Here is an 11808-nt window from a genome sequence, read left to right as displayed (position 1 = left end):
TATTTTAAGACCTGATTTCAAAAGATGATCAAACTCAGATTCACTATTTCCATTTAGAGCTCCGAGATGTTCTTTAGTTCTGACTTCAAAGTTTCTATTGGTTCTACCTTTGTAAAAGAAATTACAATCATCCCAATTGAGTTTATAAACTCCCGATTTTTTGTTTGACTATCGCTATCTTTATTATTAATAATATATTTTCTTCATTTTGTTACTAGTGTAAAACGCCGGTTGAATAATACCATGAATGTTTTTATTTTTAATTTTGGAAATATCGTTATCCACAAACGCATAAATGGCGTATTCTACGCCATTTTTTATTTCTATCTTTAGAAATAGGGTAAATATACCATTTGAAGAGATCACGTTTAATTTTTTTATTTAGTAACTATCAATTTATTAAAATAAACGTTATTAAATGCTATTTGTTTGATGAATATATTGTTTTATAGTTATATGTTATTTGTGTTTTCAGGTCTTAAAGTACTTCACACAAGATATAAAGCATCGCAAAGAAATAATTTATATTTTTAGAAATTAGAAACATATTAATATAAAAGCAGATATAACTAACAAGATTTTTTTTAATAAACTCTCTTTTAAATATTTTCCCACTCAACTGGTCTTTCCCGTCTAACGATATTGTAATTCCTAATTCTGATAAACCTCGCCTACTCTAACCCCTTCCCCCTCCTTCCACTTCTACTTTCCAACTGTAATCTATATTTCATTTTTGACATCGGAGTATATGTACTCCTGATGAGGTGAACTTCGTTCATGAAACATGTTGTGGTTATATATAATAAAGTGATGTAAACAAAGTTATTTGTTTTTGAAATAAAGTTTAATAAGATTACATTATTTCATCTATTTCCGTTGTATATCAATGCATATGTAAGCAATAAAATGTAAACATTATATTTATTTATTTATTGGACAGTTTGTATAGCTCCGCTTTTGTGAGATATCACCTCAGGGGCGCTATATTATAATAATCTATTTACAATATATACTCACCCTCTCTCTGAAAATGACCTAATATGTACCTATTAAATGTAACTATTGTTAGTATCACTTAAACTGGGCGAAGCCCGACCAAGTGCCGCCCACAGGGCCTAGCTAGTTTTTTTGTTACTTCCGATTTTATGTAAGGGTTAAATCTTCCCCATAGGAAAAACTAAACCCTTTCACTCGCTTTTCCACAAATGATCATCTAGTCAATCAAAACTATGCAAGTGCATTATATAAGCAAAATAAATACAAAACAATACAAGAACAACACGTCAACTCACCAGAGATCAAATGGGAAAATAATTCACCGACTCCAGATATTTTCATATCAGAGGGTTCGGCTCGGTAAAACTTCTAACAGGGCCTATAAATCCTACTGATCCCTCAACATAAATATTTAAAAAATCTTTCGTTATCCTACATGTATTCAAAATGACCGACTTTTGCATCTTTATATATAAATTTTTTGATAGATCTAATACGCCTAAATTTTTAATGAGAGAGCTAGGTATAATGCCAGTAGCCAAAATAACGAATGATAATAATATTTTTATAGTCTGAGAATGCCAAATTCTTTTTATTTCATTTCCTAAATCTGTGTATTTTCTTATTTTTTCATTAGCAGATTTTTTAATATTACAGGAATTTGGAATAGCGACATCAATGATTTAAGTTATTTTTTTAATTTTGTCGTGTAAAACTATATCAGGTCTATTACGACTAATCGTTCGGTCTGTTAGTATAGTTTTATAAAAATATATTTTATAAAATTCGTTTTCTGAAAGTGAATTTGGTTCGTATTCATAATATGGTACTATATTACGGCAGTCAATCAAGTTATGTTTAATTACCAAACTTTGGTGAATTATTTTTAAAACTTAATTGTGCCTTAATGTATACTATTATGATATCATAATATATCTATCATATTATTATGATAATTATTTTATATATCTTATCTTTGTAATAGGTTTAAACTTATAACGTGACATTTTCCACAAGTGAACGGCTCGTTCATTCCTCCCTCAATCATTAATATAGTTCTTCGTAATAATCTTTATAATAATCTAATAATGATTTCACTTGAAACTGCCAAAAATTAACCAAAATCAAAAAGACCCACACAAAATTAAGTTAAATAAATTCTATATTTTCAATAAATTTACACTTTTTAATGTTATTAATATTAGATACGATGAAGGATGAGGACACAACTTCATAAAAAGCATATTTATTCACAAATAATATGTACATAGTTTTAATATTTATTGCAACAATTTTATCACAAATAATATTTTTAGAAGATTTTCAATAGTTAACTAGATAAGTAATTAAATAAAATATAACTATTATATCAACTATATACATCTCTCGGTTTTATTGATTGGTACTTTATTGAATAATAACTTGTAATAATAACAACGATATAAAATACTGAACTATTTATTAAGTTTGTATTTTTATTATTAGAATATTTTGATAATTTTTAATTGTAAAATTATTATGATTACTCTTTTTTTTGTAAATAGTACAGAAAAATACGTTAAATTATTAGTTAACACACAATGAGATATTTACAAAAAAAATAATACGAAAATTGAGCTCGATTGTTTTTAATTTTGATTATCATTATTATATAGATATCTTTTACCCCTCACATAATTTTTAAACCATAAGTTTCATACCATATTTAGTTATATTGGTTATTTTGAAGGTAGCTGGTCAACATATAAAAATTATATCCATGTGTTTTAAAATCGTGAAACCCTTTTTTTCCTATTATTTCCGTACATTTTTTTTTTCAATACACAAGGATAAATTTTAATAACATAATAACTAAGGGTAATGGAAACTGTCATGGAAAATGTTGTGCCATATTTTAAAGAACATAATATTGTTAGTAAAATTTTAAAAAAAATCTTATTAAAACCAAGCAAAAAAAATCGAAATAATCATAACGTCGATATTATTGAAAACATTTTATGACTTGTAAAAAAATAAAATAAATTATTCATTTATTAGCTTCAGTTTTACCAATGTAATATATCAGGATTACCACATTATCACCACTGATTACACTGGCAGTGATGCAAATACAGAATTGGAAGAATGGTAACTACTAGGTCAGGTTAGGAGAGTTTTGAATGGCATAAAACACTACATCGTTTGCCCGCTTACCGCTGTAGATTACATATTAGTTTTTAACACAGAATAGAGACAAACACAAGAAGTGCCTTGTAGGCGAATTTCATGAACCAAATAATATAAGCCCATCATTTCCGTACAAAACTGTGCATCACCACGATTACAAAATTCAAATGGCGATATACAATTTCAGGCAAGACAGACCGCTCGATAAACGGTCTAAAACCAGAAGAATTTCTAGTTTTGTTCTTTATTCTATGGTTTTTATATTATGTGTACATGTTCGTGGTTTGGACTAATAAGTACCGTCAATTGCCATGTTCTTAATCATTTTTGCACTCACAAATTTTACTTTTAACTATTGTGTATAAAAACTGATGTTGTCATCTTATCTTTATCTATATGTTATGTTTATTTTATTGCTAAAATTTGATGTTTCATAGTTACGCAGTAAACAGATTTGCCAGAGAAAGAGAGAATTATTCGACTCATCGATGACCTCATCACCTAAACGAAGTTTCTTTTGAAACCTTATGTCATTGTGAAATTGAAAAAAAACCGCGATTCATAAATATTTTTTAATTCTAATTATATTGCTTTCAGCAGGTTTTGGAACATTTCTGAATGCACAAGAACATGTCGGTATTTTTTGTTTCTATTTTGAATGTATGAATCAATATGGTTTTAAAAACTAGCTGTAACCCGCTACGCGTTGCTGTGGTTCAATCTGCTGATTTTACGTCCAACAGATGGCGCTGTTTTTTTTAAGGCTTGTTTGTCCACAGGTGAAAAAAAGCATTATATAATATAGGTATAAAAAACACACGCGTATTCGAATGCAACATTTTGTCAAAATGTCAAAGCAATCACGGAGATTTAAGATTTTTAACAAGCGAAAATTAACATTTTTATTTATATTGATATAAAAGTAAGTTAGAACAAAAAGTATAATTAAATATAAAGTTAATAATTTAAACTGTGGACCAGTTGTTTCACAAAACTTGAAAAATTCACAATATTTATAAGTTAACTAGCTGAAGTCGTCAGCGTTATCCGGGTTTTACGCAGACGTTTTCAAAATCTTATGTACACAGTGATTTGTTATGAAGGTTAAGTGTGCAAAATTTCATCAACCTAGGAATAACACTGTAGATTTGGAATACTAGTAAACGGATACTCTCCTTTATATAGGTATTATGTGGAAGATAATAATGAAATTTCCATTGTACACTCAATAGATTAGGATAACAGGGGCCAAAAAACTCGTCCTACCCTGGCCCACCCGTTTGCCCGCCCGCTACAGTTCACAGACACTCACACTACACTGCAGTTCTTTATATTAATAGATTTTGAATTTCTATGAAAGTTCTATGAAAGTTCTATTCAAGTTCTATTATTATTACAGTTCTGTAAAACAACTGGCCAATAATAATAGAACTTGAAAAGAACTTCCACAAAACTTGAATATAATCATTGAAATTTAATGAATTGTTCAAATTTTGCAAAACAACCGGTCCTAAATTCTTTTAAAGGATAAGTAAATACATTCATCACACATATAACTCGCTTACAATGAATGGTACATGCATTAATTTTAAAAATAAACTACTAACATTTTCAAACCATTTTTTACTCACCATATTTCATGCTCATATCTCCGAACTTCGTGGTTCAAATTATTTTTCATTTCAAGTTTATCACCTTTCTTCGAACATGGGCTGTAAAATTTGACACGCGTAACTTAGTAAGCAAGAAAGTGAAAACAAGCGTGGCACCAATTTTTAGACAAAAATAAATTTTAGTAATTTGTATGATAATAATGTCCTTGAGTGTAAAACCCGCGATATGAGTGTGAAACCAGCGATATGAGTGTGAAACATGGTGAATTTTATTATTTTATCAAGTCTACTGAGAGTCTTCAGTTCATTGCAGGTACAGGTACGAGCGTTACATAAAAAATACATCTATATCTATCCCTTTGAACGTCTTACACAAGCACTCACACCAACACTCAAATTGTGTCTAATGACACCATTTACTTAACTGGCTTTCATCACGACTTCATTCAACTACACTACCTTGACTTAATGACTTAATGATTTAGCTGAACCCATCGAAATATTGCATTAAAGAAATTGTCCAAACGATTTGCAACATTTACATCGGTCAATCCCCTTTGATCTTCTTCGGTATCGTGTAGTGATCCCACAGATATCTGAAAGAAGTCTTCAGTAACCAAGCAAAAACTGATATTAAGAAAAGCAACACTCCTAAAAGAAGAACGATTGTGTCTATGGAGTAGTACTGGATGAAGTTAAGATCTCTCGACGGTGATAGAAGATGTTTCGCTCCTTTGTGTCTGATGACATACTCAGTCCAATAAATTGCTCTTTGGAGAGGTGTTTCTTTCTGGTCTTTCAGCAAGAACTGTCTTCTTTTAACTTCTTCTCTGTATTTGGGGTCGTGGATGACCTTGTGGACGGCTTTGAAGAGGTTATCGGAAGTCAGGCCGTGAAGGTCAAGTTTGAGAGCGTATCCGTCTAGAACGGCTTTGGCTGCGTTGGACTCGTGATCACAGAATACTGGCATCGTCACAACGGGCACTCCGTGGTAGACGGTTTCAAACATGCTCAACAATCCTCCGTGGGTAACGAAAGCGCGGATCTTTTTGTGACCTGTGGAGGAAAAAAATGATTTTTAGAAAAAAGTGGAAATGCATCGTCTATTTTCCATGTGCTAAGAGGTATGTATTTCAGGATCTAACATAAACTAAGTTATGTATATTTAGATACGGGTGTCTGGGTTGCAAATACGCAGGTTAGTGGCGGAGTTGATAAATGCGTCTAGTTCCCACCCAGGCATAGCGAGTAACATTCTTCTCCTATTATGATAGGAGATATTAGAAGTTTTTCAAATATTGTCAGCTTTTTTGAAACCTTTGAATGTGTGATTTCTTAAAAATAGTTTACTTTACTTAATAGCATTATACAATTTTATAGTATTTGAAGTACTAATACTTGAAATAGTTGTATTTGTAATGTACATAGTATAGTTTTCTGCATTTCTTTCGCACTCGTTTGAGCCACAGTTTTGGTTAAAACCTTGGACAAGTGGCTTACCAAATGGTCTACTCATTAAAAAATATTGAAATTTAAAATTACAACTGTAGCCTTGTTTGTAAACTAAAATTATTGCCCATTCGTTAATATTAGCATTAGGTACACTGTTTATCTACATTGTTTGATGAGGCCATGAGGCTGTGTTATTAGCCAGTGCAGCCCTGTTTTAATAATGTTTACCCATGTTGCTTACACCGTCCATACAAGATTATTGTATAACATTTGTAAACACTGACATATCACTGATATGACAGAATGTAAAAACCACCGAAAACTTTTTTGCATTCATTGGCAAATTGGTTATTTTTAACCCAATGAAAGATGTAAGAATCAAACAAATAACTTTTACAAGTTACTTTGTCTAGTGTTTTGTTCGTAAGTGGATTGTTGTTTATATTCTCTAATGCATTCACGGCAGACAATTATTTCATTACTATCGCAGTTTATGGAATACCAGAGTACTTCATTAAATATTATTTAGCAAAAGTTTACATATAAGCCATTAGCGGCCACGTAATCACTTCACGGAGCGAAGTAATATTATAATAGCTTTATTTGTATTAACATCTGTAGAACAATTTTTGTTTGTTCGTTTTTGTTTTGTTCGCTGAGTGCTTTCATATTATTTTACCACGGATTGCTAAACTACCTGACTTTATTGTTTAATAACACTAAGGACGGGTTGTTTCATCAAATTTCATGTTGATTTTCAAGTTCTGTGAAGGTTCTATACAAGTTCTGTTATTATTTCAGTTTTGTGAAGCTTCTGCAAAAAATGATATATAATACAACTTGAAAATCAAATTTGATCGATTGTTCGATTTCCATGAAAAAACATCGTCCTTAATGTTTTGAAAAATCATTCCCCACAGAGAATATAATGAATGGCAGGCAATCTGAAATGATCAAATCAGCCGTTGGCACTGGTGTAGTTGGATATTATGTCAGTCATTATCTATGCAATGGAATGCAATAAGTTTTTTTTTAAAAGTAGTAATAGTAATTAAAATGTGTTGTATTGTGGCTTTGTGCTCCCCGAGAACGTCTAGACATGAATTTCTAAGTGATGAATAGTTAACATAAAAACTGGTTTTTGCTTTAAAAAGTACACAAATACAAAACAATATAAAATTCTCGTATTTGGAATAAGCATGTGGTTTTATCAGGCTACGTGATACTTCTGGAATCTGTCATAATCGTTAGTGTAGTCTAGTTTAAACAAAAAGCTATTTTAATAGCGTTATAAATATAAATAAACACTATTTCTATACTTGAGTTAACCTCTCTTATCAGCATTTTAGTTTTAGAAGATATATACGTTATACGATACGTTCTGGGAAATAATCTGAAATCCTTTCCTCCCATTTTCCCAATTCCTTTTGTATTCATATTTCTCAACCATAATTTTTTAATAACTCCAAACATCATATTTATGAGCCATTAACAAAAATGCATTTAAATCATATACATATGATATTCAAGTACACTAGCGCTAACTGCTGCGATCTTTCCAAATTTCCTGCTATTCCTAGCGCATGGTTTTAGTATTAGTTACTACGCGGACCGTTAGTACATTATTTAATAAATATCTAACGTTATCATGGCAAAAAACATGGAATTTCTTTTGGTTGTTAAAATTAGTTATGTGAGACCCATGGAATCGATGGATTACATTAACTTCCTTGTATGTATAACATATTTTACTTTTAGCAATAATCCTTTGTTTTTGTAACTCTCAAAATTATTAAGTTCTTCTCGGTTAGATTAGGCTAAGTTAGATGTTACAGCTATATACCCTTATAAGGCGCATCACATAATGTATCGGAGGGGGTAAAACTACTTACATTATATAATTTAAATTAAAAATAACTCACACGAATGATAATATTATTATACTCGAAGAACACTAAAAACTGAAAATAATACAAAATTTCAAACATTTTTAAACCACTTCACCAAAAGCTTTAGATACTTATACCGCAGAAAAAACTTTTAATCCATGCAGTTGATTTTTTAGTAAAGGTACCTACTTTAAAAAAAATGTGATTGAAATACGAAGGATTCATAAAAGTATTTTAGAATAAAAAATCAGTTTAAACCCAATTTATTTCGCGCTTCTGACCCAGAACCAAGTTAACGAAACCTTTTTTATTTAATCACAATTTTTGAGAAATTGCATGTTAGTGGTTACGTAAAATTAATCATAAAGAAAATCATAGATCTAACCTATTTTAAGTATTCCTAGTTTTGGTACATAACCTTTAATAAGTTAACCTGCCGTTCTTACCCTGTATCTTTCCCAAATTCATCACTCCATTTTGATGTTCGGAGAAGTGGGTTTTTCGTGTTGATTGGCTCCAAATTTAATTCTCGCTTTGGAACTACAGCACTACCAGTCACGTAAATTATGAAGCCACGACTTTATCACAATTACCTAATAAATCCTGTTGCGGTAGCCACCTGCTCAGCATCACGTTATGGGGCAGGTCTGCCATTCCCCTGGAGTCGTCTTCCCACTTCCATAGGACCTGGTGCGGCAGCCTGCTGAACGTCCTCACGAGCAGTTTCCTCAGCTCCTCGGGCATGTTAGAGGCTTTCACAGAAGAACCCATGGACACAAAGATGAAACCGCTGTCGCCGCCCTGGTTTATGAAGTCTTCGAGTTCCTTAAAATTATGAAAGTCATCGTAAATTTGAAGAATATTATTGAAAATATTAAATACAGTGCTGACTTTAATAATATCACAAATGATTAAAGAAAGTTCTGGAAGTTTTTTCCAACGGAGCGACCAAATAATTGTAAAAGTTTAATAAAATCTCAGGTTCAACTTTGTGTCCCATAAATGCTAACTTATATATTAAGGTATTTAACGAATAAAAATAGAAATGTAGTTAAATTAGCAAAGTTGTAGTTTTTGCGATTTATACCTTAAATATCCGATTAAAACACACGCGTATATTTCGTCATTCTTTGAGGTGAATTTAGACGCTAGTGTGCTTGTATTATGTTGCTATGTAAATTAAATGCCATATATATTTGATAATAGAGACCAATGTCCTTTAAATACAATGAAAAGACAAAAATACTAACAGTCCCAATATTATTATTGTAGGTACCTTTCATGTAAAATTGTGTGTAAATAAATAAGAATCTTCAGTAAAATTGGCTGAATGTTTTAAAAAATACAGCAAAATTATGGATTTATAAAGCTGACACACGGCTAATTAGCGAACGAATGTGTTAAAATATATTCTAGTTAATTAAATCCCTGCAAAAAGCTGCGAAATCTTGAAAGCTTTTTTACAAAGCCAAGTTGTCGTACCTGCTGGAATAATGAATTTAAATTAATGTTAATTGAATTGATTTTTTACCTTATTCAATGGTTTGGCCGGTTTGCAGTGGATGCAGGCAATCTCTGCCACATTCGGCAAGTACGGTCTTGGGTACGTAACTGTGTAGTGTCCATTCTGCAGAATGAAGCTAACATTCTTCCCCAAGTCATAAACGTGCGGGACCGAAGGACCAAAGTGCTTCCTGAGGATATCTTGGAGGAAAACGTTGACCACCAGACTGTGCATCACTTGAGACAACATGTGCCATCCGGCGTTGAGCATTCTGTCACCGAGTCCCATAGAATCTGTGAAAGGCCTCGTGAAGAATGGAGTGACGGAGTAGGGAGTAGGGGAACCAGAGTTGGAAATGGACCCCGTGTAGAAGCCCACGGTGTTGATGTAGATGAAGGGGACCTTGAAGTGGTTGACCATCCCCAGGGCGCATTCTGGGTAGGCCCCGTCGAGGATGAACAGGTCGTACTGCTTCCCGGAGTGGATGAGTTCTTTGGTTTCGTGGTCTTCGAGAAAGGCTTCACACACCTATAGGACAAATATAAAGTTTTTTTTTAGTTTTTTTTTTATTATTTTAATATAGATCATAGTTACATTAAATCATACATATTTTGCAATATATCATATTTAGGTACATAGTTGGTCATGTATACCTTATCAGAAAAGAGGAGCTCTTGTGCCTGATAAGGGAGCCACGATTCTTACTTAGATTCAATGTTATGTGTAAAATATAAATATTATATATATATATACATATTTTTTTTAATATAAGTTTTTTTGGAAAAAAAGTTTGATTTTATTTATTTGTTCTTGTTGGTTCGTAATACAGCGCAATTCGGAAGGGAGATTATTGTAGTTTTTTATGGCTTGGTAAATATAATGGTTTTGCATTTGAGTTGTTTTAAAGATTGGCGTAATAAATTGATTTCCATTTCTCATCAGTTTGTAAAATTCTTGATATTCTGTGTTATTTTTTTCTTTACACATTTTTATAATTGAAGTTTGCTTAAATATATCATCAATATTTGGTACTGGAAACAATTTAAAAAGCAATTTTGTTGGGAAAGTAGAGTTTTTTTTAAGTATTACCTTTATAATAATTTTTTGTGAGACTTTTACTGAGTGTAGGTTGTTTTTATAAGATCCTCCCCAACCTATGATTCCGTAAATAAGCAGGGAGTGGACAAGAGCATAATATACATTTTTTAGTATTTTCACATTTAAAATATTTCTTAACCTAACAAATATATATATACATTTCCTTATTCTCTTTACTAACTCCGTAATATGGCTTTTCCATTTCAAATTTTCATCGATGATCACACCAAGATATTTAATTTCAGAAGAAGAGTTGATTACAGTACAAATAGGATTAAGTAGTTTACAGTTGACATTGTCACAATTTTCATTATGGATTATGATATTTACTTTGTGTTTAGGTATTTTTTGTAGTGAAAATAATACATATGTTGTTTTTTTGGCATTAAGTGTGAGTAGGTTATTATCAAACCATGATTTTAAGATATTAATACATTCATTTGCAAGTTTGTTAACTAGTTCCCATGTTTGACCTTTTATTAATAAGACAGTATCATCGGCATAAGAGATTAATTCACCTTTGATTTTCTGTTGGAAACTGTCATTTACATACATTAGAAATAGTAATGGTCCGAGGACCGTGCCTTGAGGAATGCCAAATGTACTTGTTAGTGGTGTACTAAAGGTTTGGTTTAATTTTACAATTTGAGGTCTCTCTGTTAAGTAGCTTTCTATCCATTTAAGAGCTAAGTGGTCAATGCCATTTTCTTTTAATTTTAATATAAGTTTTTCATGGGAAATGCTGTCAAATGCTTTCTTTAAATCAATAAAAATTCCTATACATTTATTTGATTTGTCCAGGGCACTCTGAATACTAGATGAAATTTTTGCAATGGCATCTTGGGTACTTTTTCCCTCTGTGAAACCGAATTGATTTTCATTTATAATCGAGTTTTTTTTTAAGAATGCAGTTAGTCTTTTTTTAACAATTTTTTCAAAAATTTTCGATATATTAGATAAGAGTGAAATGGGTCTATAATTAGAAATGTCCTCCGGGCTAAAGTGAATTTATAAACAACGACAAAAACGGAAGAGGGCATTATATTATATGAGACGATGCATGGAATGTGTGCCGATATACAGATTGCCC

At 31.4% G+C, this 11808-nt stretch overlaps 1 protein-coding gene across 1 annotated transcript in view; it reads right to left on the bottom strand.

Moving 5' to 3' along the window:
• Window positions 1–4655: 4655 nt before the first annotated feature.
• Window positions 4656–11808, bottom strand: part of Ugt50B3 (UDP-glycosyltransferase family 50 member B3) — a 118221-nt gene continuing 111068 nt past the window's right edge. The window contains exons 4-6 of the mRNA XM_089642363.1: window positions 9648–10148; window positions 8710–8941; window positions 4656–5831 (exon numbers count right to left, since the gene is read on the bottom strand). Of these exons, the coding sequence (XP_089498489.1) occupies window positions 5323–5831; window positions 8710–8941; window positions 9648–10148 (1242 nt within the window). The 3' untranslated portion in view covers window positions 4656–5322. The remainder of the gene's footprint in view (window positions 5832–8709; window positions 8942–9647; window positions 10149–11808) is intronic.

Source organism: Hesperophylax consimilis, chromosome 18, assembly GCF_061612785.1.
Source record: "Hesperophylax consimilis isolate HC1 chromosome 18, BYU_Hcon_1.0, whole genome shotgun sequence".
Taxonomy (NCBI): Eukaryota; Metazoa; Arthropoda; class Insecta; order Trichoptera; family Limnephilidae; genus Hesperophylax; species Hesperophylax consimilis.
The sequence above is the reverse complement of the archived record's forward strand: the minus strand, read 5'-3'. Positions and strand labels throughout refer to the sequence as shown.